Source organism: Rhinatrema bivittatum, chromosome 4, assembly GCF_901001135.1.
Source record: "Rhinatrema bivittatum chromosome 4, aRhiBiv1.1, whole genome shotgun sequence".
Classification (NCBI taxonomy): domain Eukaryota; kingdom Metazoa; phylum Chordata; class Amphibia; order Gymnophiona; family Rhinatrematidae; genus Rhinatrema; species Rhinatrema bivittatum.
In genome coordinates this window covers 447,593,859-447,607,186 of record NC_042618.1, presented here as the reverse complement: position 1 = coordinate 447,607,186, position 13,328 = coordinate 447,593,859, and the positions used below count along the sequence as shown (strand labels likewise).

The 13,328-nt window shown below is 42.5% G+C and overlaps 1 protein-coding gene across 4 annotated transcripts in view; it reads right to left on the bottom strand.

Moving 5' to 3' along the window:
• ATP2B1 (ATPase plasma membrane Ca2+ transporting 1) overlaps positions 1-13,328 on the bottom strand; it is a 287,298-nt gene that overhangs the window by 44,969 nt on the left and 229,001 nt on the right. For all 4 annotated transcript variants that reach the window (XM_029601638.1, XM_029601641.1, XM_029601639.1 and 1 more), the window contains exons 12-15: positions 3,628-3,865; positions 3,206-3,385; positions 3,040-3,127; positions 2,010-2,116 (exon numbers count right to left, since the gene is read on the bottom strand). In XM_029601638.1, the coding sequence (XP_029457498.1) occupies positions 2,010-2,116; positions 3,040-3,127; positions 3,206-3,385; positions 3,628-3,865 (613 nt within the window). The remainder of the gene's footprint in view (positions 1-2,009; positions 2,117-3,039; positions 3,128-3,205; positions 3,386-3,627; positions 3,866-13,328) is intronic.

The window sequence follows — 13,328 nt, the reverse complement described above, 5'->3', positions numbered from 1 at the left end:
ATTGGTGGTAAACTGCTGTCTTTTCATAAGTAGGGCTATTGAGCCTGGAAGTAGAAGGAGTTTGAGTTGCTGTTTCTGAGATGTCACCAGAACATCTTTTTTGTAGGGTGAGTTGTATGGGGAATGTCATAATTCTGCTTTAAATCCATTATTGTGGGTCAGGGGGGTTCCCGTGGATACAAACTGTACTTTTACATCTAGCCCCGTGACGATCATGGGTCAGTATGCCATGCATGTGAGAACCTATGGTGAGTTGAGTCACATTCACATTATAAATGTCATAATTAAATGATAAGTGTGCACTAAAATCCAACCCCCTCCATAACCCCCGCCCCCATATGACCAAAGCCCCGCCCTGCCGGGCCATGGAGAAATGGTCTTGCTTGAAGCCGGTCCCTGGTGCAAAAAAGGTTGGGGACCACTGCCCTAGAGGAAAGGCAAGATAGGGGAGATACGATAGAGACATTTAATTACTGAAAAATTTCCCTGCACAAGAAGTGAGCCTCTTTCAATGGAAAGGAGGCTCTAGAATGAGGGGTCATGGGATGAGGTTGAAAGGGGAATAGACTCAGGAAAGATTTTGGGAAATAGTTCTTTTCAGAGAGGGTGATGGATGCATGTAACAGCCTCTAAGTGGACGTGGTAGAGAAAACTATCTGAATTCAAGAAAGCATGGGATAAATACAGGGGAATCTCTAGGGAAGTGATGGGAACTGTAAAGCTGGAATGATTGGTTGGATAGGCAGACTGGATGCCATCATATTTCTACGTTACTCTTCTGTATTTGGTGAGAGTGTATGTTCTGTATGTGTGATCAAAGTGAGGTATTCTGCTAGCTTGTAGTTTCTGTGTAGGGATCTATAGCAGCATGGTTTGTTCTATTTTCCTAATAGGTGGTGTATTGGTGTTTTAGGTCTAATATCTGCAGTGTTGCTTTTTCATAGGTTGGGTTGTTACTGTTTGAATGCTGGCAATTAGTGCTGTTTTTGTATGGGAGGTTTACTATATTGAAATTGTAATACAATTTATTTATGGCTTATTGAGGGTTAAGCCCACACCCAACAAAAATTACAGAAAGCCTAGTACCAATTCCAAGTGCTTTTTACTTTTTTCTGCAGGGTTTTCTGGTTGGCACTACAGCAGTGCATGTAAATATAATATACATGTTGTGATATTTTTACCTCTGAAGACTGTACTATGAATGTTCTTTTTCATGTAAAACTATAAATGTATAATTTTTTTAGTGTGTGGGGAGGGTATTAGTATGAAAAGGGGGGAGGGGCAGCAGGCTGAAAGTTTGTAGGGTGTCTACCCTTGCTTTGGCCCTCCTACTTGACTTCTGAGAATTAGTAAATGTCCCTCACAGTCTTTACCAAAAAAGCCTTTGAGCCAAAAACATGTGGTTGTTTGCCAGATAGCCAATCCAGATCATACAAGCCACACAATTTTGAGATGTTTTCTCTGGTGCTGTGTAATCAATAAAAATGTGCCACACAGTGTAACCATCTAAAATGTCCTTTTGCACAGAATGCTACTTTTCAAGAGTTAACATGAGACAAGAAGGCGGCATTGTTCAAGATTTCAATTATTGAAAAAATCACAAGTCCTAATTCATACTGTGCAGTAAGTGTAAAAAAAGACTAACTAGAAAACTAAGATATTTAACCTCACTTTGCATAATTAATTTACAGTACCAGAATTACAGTTATACTGATCCTAGACAATACTGAACTCAAACACATCTAAAGAGACCAATAGGATCTTCACTACTCTTCTGCTACTACATTTCTGGATAATTCATATACTGGTCCAGTACTAGACTTTTGCAGGCTATAATATCCAGTATCAAAATCATACTTTTGCACAGCTCTAAAAAGATTCACTTTATTTGGTACTTTTTTTCCCAATAAAAATAAGGTGCATCCATAACATATCCACGGTCAGATGAAAATGGAATCCAAAACCCAGACATATAAAGTTACACTGAAAATGACAAATCAACCCCTTACCATAGCAAATCCAACATCAGCTTTCTTTAGTGCGGGACCATCGTTGGTGCCATCACCTGTTACTGCTACAACCTGCCTTTGATCAGAGACAGTGCTGTCAATTATACCTAAAATGAATATATAAACAAACATTTTGTTTCTGAAAAGAATTAAATTTAAGTCATTTTCAAATCTATAGAAGAGTTTGGCTCCCACAAAATGACTTTTTTTTGCTTGCATACTTTTCTAGATAGTGATCATTCTGTATATCCCTAAAGATATTTTAAGTCTATGCAAATTATATCTACATACCTCAAAAGCATTCTTGAAAATGACATCCTAACATATTCCACAATTGCTGCAAAAAGTTTATGTCACTCTCCTCAAACCTATATTCTTTAGCTTCACCTAGAACTTGCAACTTGTTACTTTTCTGTTCACACTTCCTGTCCTTTTCCAGGAGTTGATGAAATGTACTGCTGATGCTTTAACCTCAGCATATTCTTCCTCTGACTCCCACCATTCATGATTCAGGGCAGTGTTGTAAGAAAGGTCATATTCAGGGTACACTATATACAGAACAGAAAGGGAATTGTAGAGTACTTAAGTGACAGTTACATTGGTAAATGGCTCTATTACATTGTTTGAAAATTAAGACATCCAAACCAAGGGCAACAATGGTCAAAGATAATCACTCTGATGAGAGAGCCCTTTACCAAGGGAATTAGTGATTTTAGAAAATGGAATTTAGGATATTTAGAATACTGAATCTCAATTAATTAGCTGACTTGAAATATAAAATGAGGCAACTATACTGGTACAAGTAATACCTTAAATCCTACAATTTAAGTGATTTGCCAGTGCTAAAATCTAAGATGCCATTCTTACCTCAATTCATTCATGGTTGTTCATCTGTTAAAAACACAGTATGAATACTCAAAAAGAAAATCTAGAAAATATTTAAAAAATCCTATGTACACAAAATGTTACCATTTCAGAAATCTATATTTACGGTTTAATTTTAGATTTCATGAAATCTCTTTAAATTTACCTTTCACCAGTGTGTGTTTATCAGTGGGGGAAGACCTTGCCAGCACACGAAGCCTAGGCCAAATCTTGTCAATACGCTCCTGCTCAATCTGTATGGGAAATATATATTTCAGAAACATATCTAAGATGAAATGAGGAGGAAAACATGAAAAAAAAAATCCACTCACCTCTCCTTTTTCATTGCGGATGCGCCTGTTGAACTCTTTTCCCTCTACACACAGGAAATCCTCTCCAGGATGCAAAATGCCACATTTGGTTGCAATAGCACGGGCAGTATTTATGTTGTCACCAGTAACCATACGTACAGTGATACCTGCACGCTGGCATTTTCTAATTGCATCTGGTACCTGTGCAGAAAATAACACTTTATGTTACTTTAATTTTCAACTTACTGTTCTAGCACCATGTTCATAAGACCATGAGCAACATTCCAGTGCTTCTCAAACTGTGTCACCACTAACAAACGAGGCGAGACTTTAAAATGAGTCAAGAAATGAAGCAAGACTATGAAAATATAGAACAAATAGCACAAGAATCAAGCTGCAGCTTGCTTCTGTTTTAGGACTTTGAAGAAAACAAATCTTCTTACCTCAGGCCTAACAGGATCCTCAATTCCTACAACAGCAAGGCATGTAAGACCAGTGACAATATCGTTTTCATTCTCCCAGTCAGGCTCATAGTCTCCAACTGGAAAATCTCTATAGGCCAGACATATGGTTCGGAGCCCTTCAGATGCCATAGGCTCAATTACTCTCTTTACCATATCATCACGGTCCCTTGGTCTAAATACTTTAGCCTCACCATTAGCATTGAGGATTTTGTAGCACCTAGGAAAAAAAAAAAAACTGAGTTCACATATACACAGAAATAAATAGGAAAAACCTATTAGGAAAATTTTAAAAACTCCAGCAAAAAATATTGGTTCACCATCCGGTGTGAAGATTATATAATTCAACAACCAACAAATATACAAGCAGTGTACAAAACTTTGATTTGGCACACAAGGACAATCCTGAAGTACTAAGTAATAAATCAAATCTACTGAGTGTGCTTTGTTCCCACTCTTGCCCACGCTAAATGAATGAGATCAGTCAGATGTGAGAAATGCATGGGGCAACAGCTGTATCTGTATCCAGTCTTCTTTAGTTCATTTCATCTTTTCATATATAATCACTCTAATGGGTTATTTTGCCAATATTTTTGCTGCTCTTTCCATTCTACCTGCATTTTATTGCCATCTTGACAAAATATTTTGATTGCTGTCTTTCCTCTATTCTACAATTAGCTTTCCCTAGGCTACCACTCAAACAAGCTTTTTATTGTTTTTACTTTTTCCTTTCTTCCTCCTCTGACTTCTGTTCTCATTTTTCTACCGAAGACCACGAACTAGTATTCCTCCCCCCTTCCTCATAACTGCCATTAGGTAAAGCAAAGTTGCTTATCTGTAATAGGTGTTCTTTGTGGTCAGGACAATTCAGGGATACAAGTGGGTGACATCACTGGACCATGCCAACATGGAGCACACACTCAGCGCTCAAAGATAGAAATCTTGCTGAGCATGTGCAGATATCCTCACACAGCTATTGCCATGTAAATCTCAGTCATTCACAAGCTAAGCTTCAACTTTATAGAGAAGAGAATGAGATTGTGTAGCTGAACTGTCCTGATATCTACAACCACCACCTGTTACCCATGGACAAGTAGGACTGAATTCAGCTATGCAGGTAGGGGGGATTCTCAAGCTGAGGGTTACAACGTAACAATATTTCTTCTTTGACAAGTAATGGAGGTATTACAACCGGTGTTAAGAGGAAGGAGGGTGAGTTGAAGCATCTAATTAAGGGGGTTATTTTCCAAGCTGCGTTATAGGCTTTTCGCATGCATTAAGGCATTTTTCGCATGCCAAAAGCATCATAACGCATGGTGCGATGCTAATTTAGAAAAGGGGTGGAGTTTGGGGCAGGATTTCCGGCCAAGTGGGCTGGCTTCGCAAGTTGCGAAGCCATATCACAGTTTTAACGCGGCCAATAACTACACCTCATTTGCGTTAAGCTGTGCGATATGGCTTTATCACATTTTGCGATGTTTTCGCTCAAAGCATTGTTAGTCTTTTAAGCTACCTACCAGAGAGTGTGAGAGTGAGTGTGAGAGGTCCATCAAGCTAGGTTGAGAGAACATTGCACAAATCTCATCTTTGGCTGAGTTTCCTCACTCCGAAGGTCATCAAATCTTCATGAGAGTGCACTGTTCTGTTCGTATGTCTCACTCTGAATGTCAAAGTGGCCCCTCACCCCCTACACTCCTACCTAAACCTCACCTTGGTTAACTATGTGGGCCTCATATAGAGGTATAAATACCTACCTAGAATGAGGGCATTATGGCTAGTCTCTCTCTCTGTGGTAATACCTATGCGAAGCGCTATGATAGCTTATTTATCGCAAAGTGCACTACTACCATAAAACACGCCCCTCTTCCTATCACATGCGATAGTTTGATGAATCTAGGCCTAAGTTTTTAAGTACTTACAGGCCAAAGGAGCTATCCCTGCAGGAGTCAGACAATAATGTTTAACAAAGCTGTAGATAGAGGATCACATAAGCAGCTTCACAGATTTCCTGAATTAAAGCTGAGTGAAGGTGCACTAGAGAAGATAAAGTTTCTTTCTTAACTGGTGATCTTTAGTTGTTTGAGCTTTAAGAGACAGTTGAGTCTTCCTCTAAGGCAGTGGTTCCCAAACCTATCCTGACTTACCCCCAGACTGTCAAGTTTTCAGGATATCCACAATGAATATGCAAGAGAAATTTGCATGCACTGTTCTCCATAACATATTCATTGTGGATATCCTGAAAACCTGACTAGCTGGGGGTCCCCCAGGATAGGTTTGGGAACCTCTACGCTAAGGGTTAGACCTTTACAAGTAGAATAGTAAAGCTCTTCTGCAGTTCAGAGCATGAAGTGCTTGTTCACCTTTATTAGAATAAGGTTTTGTAAAAAACTGTTGCTAAAACTATGGACCGATTCAAATGAAATTGAGAAACCGCTTCAGGAAAAACTTTAGATGGGTTCTTACTATTACTACTACTACCACCCTAATTCTTGACAATTTGCATATAGGTTGTCTGTATCACAAAGGCTTGGAGCTTGTTTATTCTACATCTTGAGGTCACTATTTAAAAAAAAAAAAAAAATAAAAATAAACTTTTCAGAAAAGAAATTTGAGATCCATGGTTACTAATGGTGGGAGGAATCAACAGATCCCACTTAGTAGGTTACAGACTGGTAAATGGTAAGTGCCTTTACTGATCTTGAAGATATTCCAAGAGCATAACAGCACTCTGATGGAATTAGTCTTCAGTCCCAATTTGGAGAGATTCAGTAGAACAGCTGAAATTAAGCAAACAAATACTCCTTTTGTGACATCTTTTCCATTTAAAGTTGTAGGAGTATCTTACGTGCAGAGGTCCCCAAACGTTTCAGAATGAGGGCCATGTTGGACATTTGAAACAACCAGGAGTGTCCTGGAGTTAGCTCTGATGGGAGACCTCAGTTTGCTGAGTAGAGGATATTACTATCGCACAAATTTATTTTGGCATAAAACTGTCACACCATTCAAAAGAAAAAAAAATGTTCTTTCCAACAGAAAATCACCACAAATGATATACATTTACACTTAACATTCTGGAAATATTCAAGTTCAGTGACAATTATGTTTCTGCATTTTCATTTAACTATTGTGAATTGTGGTCTTGATTCTGACTGGCAAGCATATGTCAGATTCCATGATAAACATCTGAATCATTGTGACTATCAGAGATTCACCTGAGATTTAACTAATTTCATGCTTGAATAAGTCTCATGGGGTTGAAATTTATGCAAGAGACAACAAATTCAAATTGGTTAGATTTCTTTTGCAGTGCGATAAATATATCCCCATTTCTTCAATTCATGTAATTGAAACCCTTTTTCCAGAATTTCACTGTTTCCTGAGGGTACATGAAATAATTTATTTTTGGGGCTAACTTCTACCACTTCCCCAGATCTTCCAGTTCCAAGGTGTGGGTTCTTTCTATGGGAAGAAGGATGACCTTCTAGGTCCAGATGGTGTATCGCAATCCCTTTCACTTGTGTGCCACTAAACTTCTTTAGGTGATGCTGTGCTGCAGGGACCAGACAGGATACAGTGTTGAGTATTCAAAATACATTTATTATGATCCTTCAGAAATAAAATATATATCCAGTCAGCAGATAACTATGCCAAATATCAGCTGGGTTTACATAGGTTACTATCGCTGAGTATCTGTTCTTAGTCTCAGGATCCTGGGATGAGGTTTTTCACTCCTGGATTAAGTGAATAAACTGTTCCAATTGGGCAGGGAAATCCTAGTAGTGGTGGGATCCTTCTAATCCTGAAGGTCCAAAATCCAATCTTCTTCTCCCTAGCCTGTGTCCTGTTTCCCAAAGGGTAGAGATCCAGTTGTCGGTCTCCAAAGCTCTTGACTCCTCTCTCTGCTTTCTGCACACCTTCTAATATGACTTCTCTTGGGGAAAGGTCTGATGCTAGAAGGAACCAGGCTATAAAAAGCTCAGCCTTAGTGTGAGGCGTGGTAGTACGAAACCTTCTCATCAAAAGGGGAAAACACTTTCAAAGTCCAAACAAAAAAAAAAAAAGGACTTCCTCTAAGGTGAGGAGTCACTGCAGCCCCTTCACTGACTGGAAGAGAAGCACACAGATCTTCTCAACCCTAGCCTCCAGGATTAAGGTTTGTACCTCTCCAAAACAGGCCAGGGTCTCAGCACAGGAATATGCTAAAAAAAAGTCTCAACGTCTAACAAAAATCTCTTCTCCAACTAAAAGCAGATCCTCACATGCAAGGAGTGCAATGAAAGGAATTACTTCTTAATACAATGTCAAGTTAGGGTGGTAAGCCCTAACTCAGAGAAACCAAATAAGAGTTCCTCACTCCTCAAAAGCTAAACCAAAATTACCACATTCTAAACTGACCTAGACACCCGCCCCCCCCCCCCCCCACCCCTTTCTGGACTGGGATTAAACCGCTTCAGACAGCCTCTGAGGAGGTCCTGAGCAGAATGGTTTGTCCCTCTAAACTGGTTAACTGCAAGGCAAGGATCTAGGGCCATCTAGTGGAGACCAGGTGGTCTCTACATACGGTAATTGTTTTTAAGACAGACTTACAGAACAGAGCATTTTTCTTCTCTAAGCACACCTCTTTAGAAACTGCGGCCATGCACTGCTTAAAGTCTATCTGTAACGGGCCTTCCACTCTCTACAATCAGTTTAGCAACATAAAATCAGATTCTCCTCAGATTTTGGTTTAAAAAAAATCTGTTTCTGCATTGATCATCTAATTAAGTCTTGCAGTTTTGTCAGATCACACCTTTTCTTGCAGAATATAGTGAACACGATATTCCTTAAATACAGACAGATTCCTGGTAAATCAGTCAAAAGGCCTTTTCTCTGCACTGTACAAAAAAAATAATTTGTCCACTCTTGAACACCCTGAACGCCAAATCTATGTTCCCCGTTTTCCCCTTATTAGACATATTGTAGTACATATTCTTGCACAAGGTCTTCCATAGGCCCAAAAAAAGAAAATCCTAAAAATAAGATACAGTACAATTTGTAGAAAGGATAAATATTAGAGAAGGAAGGCATGTACTTAGAACAGCACTTTAATTCTCATGCCTCACACACTGCATCCTATCACAAGTCAGTGATAAGGTGTGCAGCAGAATTCACAATTTTTTACCTTATTACTGTGGTCCTAGCACACATGCGTCTTAGAACAAATTCAACATAGCTGAATGTGCTAGCAGTGGTATTCTCACAAACAATAATTACAATTCCATTACTTTCTAACAAATTGATAGTAAAAAGCTTTTCATTTTATTTATTTATTTAATGAGTTTTATATACCGTCATTCGGTAAAGACATCATAACGGTTTACAAAAGCTCAAAATGCAGGATTTTTAACAATTGAGCAAAAAGGGATAACAGGAAGTATATTAAACAAAGGAGAGATATTCAATTGCAAAGATATTAACTGGCATTTGCACCAAAGGTTGCACTAAGGGGTGCACAAAGGGGAGGGCCCCTTTGGCGCGCGACGCACTGTGCCTGGTGGCAGGGCGCCTTTCAACGGAAGGAGCTGCCCCTGGTGACATCGGGGGGGGGGGGGGGGGGGCCTTCCGATCGGGTCTCTCCCTCACATTGCAGTTCTGTTTTTTTTTTCCCCTTTTCCAGTTTCAGGTGATATTTTTTTCTTCTCTTCTGTTCCCATGGCGATGGAGAAGTGCCGCAGGGCGCCCAATGGTGGTGGGTGGGCTGCCAGTTTGAGGGCGCTGGTGGCATGTTTGAAATTAAAAGAAAAGGGGACAACAGATGGGAAAATGCTAAGTAGAAGTTAAGGGGGTTGCTTCTGCTGCTGGGCATGGGTGGAAGGGCAGTGAGGAGGATACTGGGCAGGAGAGACTACCAACAAGAGAAACATTCTTCAAATAAAGATTTTCATCTCTCCTGTTGATACTTACCCCTAGCCAGTATCTCCCCCTCTGCCACACCTCCCATGCCCAGCAGCAACCTCCTCTTCTACCCACTACCCAGCATTTTTCCCTCTTTCGCCATCCTCCTCCCAGCTGCTCCGTAACATTGTGCCATCCCTTAGAGAAGCCACTCACCACCATTCACATATCTCTCCTTGCTACTGCTGCTGGGCATGGGTGGGAGGACAGAGGAGATACTGGGCAGGGATAAATGCTGACAGGAGAAAAATTCCTTAAAAAAAATACAAAAAAAAAAATGGTTTCTCCTGTTGATACTCGCTCCTGCTCAGTATCTTCCTCTCTGCCCCACCGCCCATGCCCATCAGCAATAATATCCTCCCTCCCTCAAACAGGATGATTTTTACCCTGTTCCTTCCTCCAGTGGCTCGGAGGAATCTCCTGACCATGGTGGTAAAGAGGATTCCATGGGCATCCTGGCCACAATGATGAAAAGGTTTCTGGGCTTCCCAATAAGGATCCTGGCCGCTGCACTGAAGAGGTTCCAGGCAACAGAAGAGGATTCTGGCTATAGTGGTGAAGAGGTTCTAGCAGATAAGGATTCTGGCTGCAATGGCGGCACTGTAGTAGATGAGCTCAGCCATGAAGAGAAAGCAAAATGTTGCTTACCTGTAACAGGTGTTCTCACAGGACAGCAGGATGTTAGTCCTCACGTATGGGTGACATCACAGGATGGAGCCCAATCACGGAACACTTATCAAAGTTTCTAGAACTTTGACTGGCCCCTACTGGGCATGCCCAGCATGGCACCAACCCTGCAGCCAGCAGGGGTCCCTCTTCAGTCTTGTTTCAGGAAGTGCCAAAAAATAAAATAAGAACCATAACAAACCCAACACCATGGGGTGGCGGGCGGGTTTCGTGAGGACTAACATACTGCTGTCCTGTGAGAACACCTGCTACAGGTAAGCAACATTTGCTTTCTCACAGGACAAGCAGGATGGTAGTCCTCACATATGGGTGAGTACTGAGCTGAGGATGTCCGAGTATGCACCAAATGTACCCAGGTGTGCAAGGCACTAGGACTAGGGTGAAATTTGGCAGAGGGCATCCTGAACCCTACCGGGCAGGCGGAAAGGTGTTGGTATGTCAAGTTGTGAATAGGTTACGCAGGACAGATTGGCCGAAGATGGAATCTTGTCTTCCGGCTTTGTCCAAGCAATAGTGGGCTGTAAAGGTATGGAGAGAACTTCAGGTGGCAGTCCTGGAAATGTCAGGAAGCGGCACAGAGCGTAGGTGTGCTACTAAAGTCGCCATGGCCCTCACAGTGTGTGCTTTAACACGGTCTTGAAGTGGAATACCTGCTTGCTGATAGCAAAAGGATATGCAGACCACCAACCAGGAGGAGAGAGTCTGCTTACCCACAGGCTGCCCCAATTTAATGGAATGGAAAGAGACAAACAATTGAGTGCTTTTCCTGTGGGCAGCTGTACAGTCTAGGTAGAAGGCTAGAGCCCGTTTACAGTCAAGGGTATGCAGAGCCTGCTCTCCTGGATTGGAATGGAGCCTGGGAAAAAAGGTAGCTAGTATAATGGCTTGATTGAGATGAAACTCTGATACTACCATAGGTAAGAACTTAGGGTGAGTGCGGAGTATTGTCCGGTCCTGCAGAAGTTTAGTGTAAGGCGGATAGGTAACCAGGGCCTGTAACTCACTAACTCTGCGAGCCAAAGTGATTGCCAAAAGGAAAATCACTTTCCATGTGAGATAGCAAAGTTCACAGGATTGGAGAGGCTTGAATGGTGGTTTCATGAGCCGACCCAAAACCAGGTCGAGGTCCCAAGAAGGGGCCCGGAGGATGCAGTGGAGGCTTGAGGTGAAGCAAGCCCTTCAGAAAACGTGTTACAAGAGGTTGTACTGATATGAGAACATCCCCGGCACCTTTATGGAAGGTGGCCACCGCACTAACATGCATTCTGATGGAGGAAGTTTTTAGACCCAACTCCGACAAGTGCCAGAGATAGTCCAGAAACTTCGTAATTGGACAGGTAAAGGGGTCAACGGATTCAGAAGAGCACCATGACTGAAACCTGTTCCATTTGTAAAGGTAGGATGTTCTCGTGGAAGACTTCCGTGAAGCAATCAGGAAACGGGAAACTGATTCAGAAAGGTTAAGTGGCTGAAGGATTAACCTTTCAACATCCATGCCGTCAGGGACAAGGCTTGAAGATTAGGATGGCGTAGGCACCCGTCGCTTTGCGTAATCAGAAGCGGGTCCTTTCCCATGGGAATGTGCCTGCGAATGGAGAGATCCTGAAGTATTGGAAACCACACTTGGTGTGGCCAGTGAAGTGCTATCAGGATCATGGGTTCCTTGTCCTGACATAACTTCACAAGAGTCTGAGAGAAGTGGAAGTGGAGGGAATGCATATAGGAGACCGGTTGCCCATGAGAGGGAGAATGCATCTCTTGGCTGATAGTGTTGGCTGCGAGTGAGAGAGCGGAAGTTATCTACTTTGCGGTTTTGAGGTGACGCAAAGAGATCTATTTGAGGGTAACCCCATTGTTGGAAGACTGAGTCCGCTATTGAGGGGTTGAGAGACCACTCGTGCGGTTGAAAGGTGCGACTTAGCTTGTCTGCCAACACATTGTCCACTCCCGGCAAGTAGGTGGCCTTGAGGTACATCGAGTGGGAGAGGGCCTCCTCCCATATCTGCGCAGCTTCCTGACACAGGTTTGTTGTTGTACCACATGGCCACCTGGTTGTCCGTCTGAATCAGGATGACTTGGTTGGAGAGGTGATCCTGAAATACTCAGAGCATATTTGATTGCTCGAAGCTCCAGGAAATTGATTTGGTGTTTGGCTTCCTCTGGAGACCAAGTTCCTTGTGTCTGCAGATTGGCCACATGGGCTCCCCAGCCGAGGTTGGAAGCATCGGTGGTGAGAGTTATTTGAGGGTCTGGAGCCTGGAAGGGCAAGCCTTGGAGGAGACATCTGATTTTTCCGCCAGGCGAGAGACTGACGGAGTGAGGCGGTGACGTGGACAATGGTCGACAGGGGCTGAATGCATTGAGATCATTGTGACCTTAGAGTCCACTGCATGACTCTCATGGCTAGGCGGGCCATTGGGGTGACCTGAACTGAGGACACCATGTGTCCCAGTAGGATGAGAAATCGGCGTGCAGTCATGTAGCGCTGAGACTGCAGCTGGTGTGCGAGCGAGACGAGAGTGAGAGCCCGTTGTCGAGGTAGAAAAGCTTTTGCCTGCAAGATGTACAAGTCTGCCCCTATGAATGATAAGGTTTGAGATGGGACTAAGTAGGATTTGTCGTAGTTGACGAGAAATCCTAGCAAAATCAGAGTGTGTAAGGTAAGATGTAGGGACGACAGAGCAGTTTGCTGAGTGGGAGCCCTGATCAACCAATCGTCTAGATAGGGTTAGACGTGAACACCTTGAGTCCTGAGGAAGGCTGCAACTACTACGAGACATTTTGTAAAGACTCATGGTGCAGACGCAAGGCCGAATGGAAGTCCTCTGTACTGACAGTGCTTGGGGCCTACCAGAAATCTCAGGTATTTGCGATGAGATGGAGTTATCGCAATATGAGTGTATGCGTCCTGGAGGTCTAGAGAGCAGAGCCAGTCTCCTTTTTGTAGAAGAGGAAGAAGACAACCCAAGGTTACCATTTTGAACTTTTCTTGATGGAGGTACTTGTTGAGGGCACGTAGATCCAGAATTGGACGAACGCCTCCCGATTTTTTGGGGATTAGG